The sequence below is a fragment of the Priapulus caudatus genome, unplaced genomic scaffold (genome assembly GCF_000485595.1).
Source record: "Priapulus caudatus unplaced genomic scaffold, Priapulus_caudatus-5.0.1 Scaffold83, whole genome shotgun sequence".
NCBI lineage: Eukaryota > Metazoa > Priapulida > Priapulimorpha > Priapulimorphida > Priapulidae > Priapulus > Priapulus caudatus.
In genome coordinates this window covers 62,703-69,697 of record NW_014577144.1, presented here as the reverse complement: position 1 = coordinate 69,697, position 6,995 = coordinate 62,703, and the positions used below count along the sequence as shown (strand labels likewise).

General features: G+C 44.5%; 1 protein-coding gene across 1 annotated transcript in view; it reads left to right on the top strand.

Annotated features, from left to right (window-relative positions):
* Positions 1–6,995, top strand: part of LOC106804687 (muscle calcium channel subunit alpha-1-like) — a 55,637-nt gene that overhangs the window by 5,929 nt on the left and 42,713 nt on the right. Inside the window, exon 2 of the mRNA XM_014805964.1 lies at positions 4,156–4,453. Within this exon, the coding sequence (XP_014661450.1) occupies positions 4,156–4,453 (298 nt within the window). The remainder of the gene's footprint in view (positions 1–4,155; positions 4,454–6,995) is intronic.

The window sequence follows — 6,995 nt, the reverse complement described above, 5'->3', positions numbered from 1 at the left end:
ACGCGTACGCGTACGCATACGCATACGCATACGCATACGCATACGCATACGCATACGCATACGCATACGTATACGTATACATATACGTATTCATATACATTTACATAAACATATACATGTACATATACGTATTCATATACATTTACATAAACATATACATGTACATATACATATACATAATATTATACATATACACATAGATATACACGTATAGCTTTGTTAATTTGAAAGCATGCAATGTGGGTTTTATACGCTGCGCACATTGGCATGTTGGTCAGTGGCTGCACCCAGTCAGGCTGGTCATATACATACACACACTCACACAGACAGCACAGGGCACCGAGCGCACGTTGGAGCGCGCCTTCAATTTCCAATAATGGCTTCGACATGAGATTGGACGATGAAAATATTAATCACCAATTCAGCGGCTCTCCTGCCGATTATATATCGTCGTTGGAGTGCATGCGCGCGAGCGTCCGGCCGACAGTAATTACCATAGTGATACTAAAACGATACAACTCGTGTGGACAGCATCAATCAGACGTGATAAAGTCGCCAGAATCGTGCGCATGCGCCGTCGAGCACCCTGTGATTCGTCGGAGCAAGAAGGATTTTATATTCCGCGAGAAAAAACAAAACTTTTTCGTCATTTCTGTTATAGGACAGGTCCGACGGTCGTTCCTGTGACGCCGTTGACGGACGATTGTCGTGTGACGTCATGCTACGACGGAGATGGTGACAGATGTCGTGTGACGTCATGCTACGACGCAGATGGTAACGGTTGTCGTGCGACGTCATGCTACGACGCAGGCGGCGACGGTTGCCGTGTGACGTCATTCTACGACGCAGATGGTGACGATCGCCGTTAGGAACATACCACATCTACGACTAACAGAAACATACCACATCTACGACTAACAGAAACATACCACATCTACAATTATCCGGAACATATACCACATCTACGACTACCAGAAACATACCACATCTACGACTCTTCTAAACATTCAAGCGACAAACAGCATCCCTGGCGCAACCCACTCACAACGACGTGCTAAACCACAGCTTATATCAGATACTCCGCGTCACAATGAAATCGCACACAATCACTATTAAACTAACACTACTACTAAGCTACATTACTACTTAACTACTACTAAGCGTCTTGATGTGGTTCACATGAAAACAAACAGCTGCCCGGTTGTCACAGAGAGAGTTGGAATTAACGGGCAGAAGGGTAACGATAGTGAGAGACCAAGCGAATCAGAGCACGATAGAAAGAGAGTAATATATCTAGATGTTAACGACACAGAAGCCCCTAGGACTCTACCGATGAACTGCATGTTATCTCTACCTTATTCAATAATATTCCTTGCATTGTATCGAAATGATGTTAACTGCATATCATACGCTGGTGAGCATATGAGCACAATGAGCTCATGGGCATCTACGGCCAGAATGAGCACTCTATAGCTCTCCATGGCCGCAATAATCAACATTAACATTAATATTACATATATATATACATATACATATACATATACATATACATATACATATACATATACATATACATATACATATACATATACATATACATATACATTTGCGATAGTGGGCGTGTCCTAACAATGATGTGTACGCAACTGCGTGTCTGCATATCTGCGCCTAACAAATGTGGTACTACGCACGACTGAAATTTTACGTTTATAATCGTAGCAACAGACCTCAGATGAGCCCAGACGCTCTGCGGCTCTTGTATTGTAGGAAGCTGTAACAGAGTATCGGGAAAAATCCAGACAGAGTTTACATACCAAGAATACTGTGCATTCTACAAAACTACACTAACATGCAGCATTAGGAAACATCAACGATTACTCTCGTTTCCCATGTCAACTAACATTAAACGAATATTCAAGAATTTAATGTAAATCATATTTATTTAACAAAAAAGAAAAACATAGAACTTTGTTGTTTTTTCTACACATTCTCAAATGTGCGTGTGATTCGTACAATATAACAAACAACTCCATATGAAGATGTTTACTATTCAACTGTTCCATCATGGCTTCAGCCATTTTCGAAGTTGATGAAATATTTTGCGGGTTATTAATAAGCTTTACTTCTGCTATAGATCGTCTTGCACAGTTCAAGGAGGAGAACCACAGCCATAAGAACTGAGGATGATGTGTGCTGTACATAGTTTTACACTCTAGACTTTGTAAGACAGTCCGTAGCCTAGATAAAGCACAGTTCATCCTAGCCGGATCAGGTATTTTGTGTGCAGCGCTTCCCCGAAATTCACGGCACTTTTTATGCGCACAATCTTTGGCACCCATATTTTTTTCGCTCCCACTGCTGTCGTGATTTCGTGTGTTTTTTCCCCTACAACATCTGGCTGGAATTGAGAGATGCTCTCTGCTTCTTGTACCCAACCGTGTGTAGAAGGGAGCATTGCTTTGTTCAATGCAGTTTGCCGTGCTTATTTTCCCATGGATTTGTCCTAGCTTCTACCTGTTATTCACTTGTCCCTTTCGCATGGTATCAGTGAAATGATCTAGTTCATCTCATGAATGCACAGTCGATTATGCTACGATGAACTGCACTTTTCGTGATGTCTATAGTGCGAAAAATAACTGGGGGAATTGCAAATCGCCTTCTTGTTTTCAGCACTTTTCTATGCGTTTATGTGCGTTTGTGTTCCTTTTCACAGTAATTGCCGAAAATGAACACACTCTGACACATGTGTCATGTCGGTGATTTGTTATTCAGTTGCACGTTGATATTTGTCCTTTCTACAAAGTTCTGTTATTTTATTTTCTATTCGTTTATCAGCATGTATTATTTAACCATGGAGACATCCGGGAAGCACGAGGCACTGTTCTTATGTTCTTGTATTGTATATAATATATATGTGTAATGTTCAGCTGGTATAAAATGTATATCTATGATTATGCATAGCTAATCCTCATGAAAAATTACCATGAAGTTCATTTATTACATGTATGTTTAGGAGACAATTTGTATACATGTACCAATTGATGTATTGTGCTGCGCACCATTGTGTGGAAGGTTAAACGTCCTACATTACATTTCTTTTGTTGTTTTACCCCAGTTTCTCATTTTAATAGATAATGGCACCAGGTTGCTGTAAATTTCATCATGGGTTTCTAACAGATCATGTTGTGAACTCATGATGACATTTCTTTTATAAGTAATGTTGGCTATAGATGGCAAAGTGCTATTCTGTTTCAATAGAGTAGTAAAAATAAAAAGGTACTTAATTGCTGCGTCGTTTTTTTTTACTGAATTGATGGGAAATAATATTCTAAGCTTACGTGGTACTTAGCTGTTGAACGCATATTATAAATGCATTTCATTTCACTTCATCAGTCCAAAATAATAACGCTGCTTAAAAGGGAATGCAATTTTAAATAGCTAGGTATCAGATTTATCATGCTCTATTCTATCTTGAAATTAATGTGGCCACTTGAGGTCATCCTACTCTATTCTAACAGGCATCATATGTATTCCAAGTAAACCTGCGCTGAAACAATTATTCATTCGTCTAACAATTTCGTTGAAGTTGGTTTTCTTCACTTTTGTTTTCTTTGCATTCTTTCACGTTTGTTTGTTTGTTTGTCCAAACGTCTTTTCGTCGATGGTTAAAGTACACGGCCGAATGCTTGTAATGCGAGCGACTGTGTGTAAGAGTGGTAATATATATATATATATATATATGTATGCGCGTCAGTGATTTCTTGCATTAGAACTACCGCGATCAAGATAAATGTAACATGAGCGAATCCTTAAGCAGATGTAACAGTTTGAGGAGTACAGAGTAGGAGTAATCAGTAGATTATAGTACTTATGCTGGCGCAGTCTTAGCAATTCAGAGTGAGAATATCCTCTCTATACAGTGAAGAAACTTTGCCACTGTCTTTGTCGAACCATTATCTGTGACTCTATACAATGTCAAGAGCATATTGGAAACCGTTATAAACCCTCAAGGGTTTACATACTCTTCGTGATATCAGGGGTTAATAATGACATTGTCAACAAATTGTCAATGAAAAGTTTGTCATTATTAACCCCTGGTGATGTGTATACACCGAATCGTTTTGTCGCTAACCATGGCTTGTTGTACCCTGGCAGCCGTGAACGCGCCCGCCCGCCCAGCGGCACCTCAGACCGCCTCCAGCAGCGACGGGACGATGACGCTGACGGGAGTGCCATCTGCCGGCTCGATGACGGGCGTGTCGACGTCCGGCGGCACGGAGAAGCTGTCGGCCGGCATGAGCGCCTGGCAGGACGCGATCGCCATCGCGAAGATGAACAGGAAGAAGCTGCAGCGGCAACATGCGAACTCGCAGAACCGGCCCGAGCGCGCGCTCTTCTACCTGACGCTGAAGCATCCGATACGCCGGCTGTGCATCAGCATCGTCGAGTGGAAGTATCCTTGAGGATGTGCATCAACACGGGAGGAGTGCGCGCGGGCGGGGGGAAGAAAGGGAGGGGAGAGGGAGAGGGAGAAGAAAAGTGAAGAGAAAAGGAGAGAGAGAGAGAGAGAGGGAGAAGAAAAGAAAAGAGAAAAGAAGAGAGAAGGTAAATAGGAAATGGTGATTGGGAGCACATGCACCTATGGTGAATGATAGGTAGTTCGTTTTCATGCTCCGATTGCATCAAAGAGCACCATTTTACTGCAAACTTCAAAAAAATATACTCGGCTATTTCTAGAGTAATAAAAGATTTCACAAGTTTTTTACCCACTATACTTCCATACAACACATACATGTATAGTTATTGTATTAGACACTCCCCTTTCTATATGCCTGAAATTCCACTGCCATCACGCATATTTTCCCCTGTAGTTAGCCAATGATAATTAGGCGAAACAAATTATATATATTTTATTAAATTTATTGTCAAACTTCCCATTAGCATAGCTGGGAATCTCGGTGCGATGCTGCGAGCGAAGTGAAGCATGTAGATCAGATTTTACCATGCACACGTACTGTCAGCCTGCCTGGCTCCAGTTTGAACGTATAAGAACGGCCGAAGAACATTGTCTTGGCAGTCAATGGCGACCGACGTCGCAGCGCTATTTGCCCATGCATTAACATTGCTGGGAATCGTGACGATTTGCTGCGAGCGAAGTAAAGCATGTAGATCAGATTTTACCATAAACACGTGGCGTCGGCCCACCCGCGACTAGTTTGAACGTATAAGAACGGTCGAAGAATATTATCTTGGCAGTCAACGGCGAACGACGTCGCAGCGCCATTTGCCCATACATTAGCATAGCTGGGAATCGTGGCGCCATGCTACAAGCAAGGTGAAGCATGTAGATAAGATTTTACCATGCGCACGTGCCGTCGGCCCGCCCGCGACTAGTTTGAACGTATGAGAACGGCCGAAAAAATTTCTCTTGGCAGTCAACGGCGACCGACGTCGGAGCGCCATTTTCATATACATTAGCATAGGCTGGGAATCGTTGCGCGATGCTGCGAGAAATGTGACGCATGTAGGTGTTGAACAACAGTAGAGGACGTCCATAGGCGGCAGGCCTGAATAAACATCGAACAGAAATTGAGGCATACCTCTTGTAGATCAGATTTTACTATGCACACGTGCCGTTGGCCCGCCCGCGACTAGTTTGAACGTATGAGAACGGCCGAAGACAATTCTATTGGCAGTCAATGGCGACCGACGTCGGAGCGCCATTTTTATCTACATTAGCATAGGCTGGAAATCGTGGCGCGATGCTGCGAGCAAAGTGAAGTATGTAGATCAGATTTTACCATGCACACGCGCCGTCAGCCCGCCCGCGACTAGTTAGAACGTATGATCACGGCCGATGAACATTCACTTAGCAGTCAACGGTGAGTGACGCACAAGTACCATCTGCATCTGCACGTACATTAATATAAAATACTTTTTCTAAATATGTTAATAGGTCCACACTTGTGTAACAAAAACGGATAATCTATAACATGATGTAGAGTCAAACAAATCGTCGTTCTCAACGACAAGGAAACGCACACACGCGCGTGCAAGCGTGTGTGCATGCCACTGCGACCAACGACTACGACTACGCCTACCAGAAACATACCACATCTACGACTAACAGAAACATACCACATCTACGATTTTCTCTCTCTCTCACTCTCTCACGTCTTCTCGTCTCTCCCTTCTGCCTCGTTCTTCATTCCTCGCCCCTCTCTCTCCCCACCCTCTCTCTGTCTCCGCCCTCTCTCCTCCTCTCTCTCCATTTCTCTATCTGCCTCTCTGCTCCTCTTTAACACATGCTCTCTCCCTCCCTTTATTCCCACCATCTCTCCCCCCTCTCTCCCTTTCTCTGCATCCCACTCTCCTCCCCCTCTCTCTTCCTCTCTCTCCATCTTCTCTGAATCTGCCTCTCTGCTCCTCTTCAACACACACTCCGCTCTAGCATCCCTTGTCTTCCCCCACCCCCTAACTGCCAGCTTTACAACCTTTTCTTCTCCACTCCTCTACCTCTCTTTCCCCACCATCCTCCCTCACCTGGACCGGCCAAACCGCCCTTGTCACTTTGCTTGCCCCGTCTCGCCTTCCCTCTCTTTCTATCTCCACCCCAAACACCCACCGCCCCTTCAGCATTTACCACTTCTCCCATCCGCTAGCTCCCTCTCTTTCTTCCCCCCCCGGATCTCCCCCCCACCCATACCGCCCTTGTACTTCTCCTTCTCCCTCTCCCTCTCCCACACTCTTCTCCCCCCCCCCACAACCACTACACGCACCAGCCCCCGCCCCTTCACTTCCTTCTCCCCTACTCCCTCTCCCCCTCCTTCTCTCTCGCCACACCCGCCGCGACAGTTACGACATTCTCAGGCCGCACAGTCCTCCCGTGTTTGATCGCCATCTCAGGATACTTCCACTCACGAGAGCTCGATCGCACAGCCGGCGTATCGGAATGTCCATCGAGAGCCGTCAGGTAGAAAGAGCCGGCGCGCTCC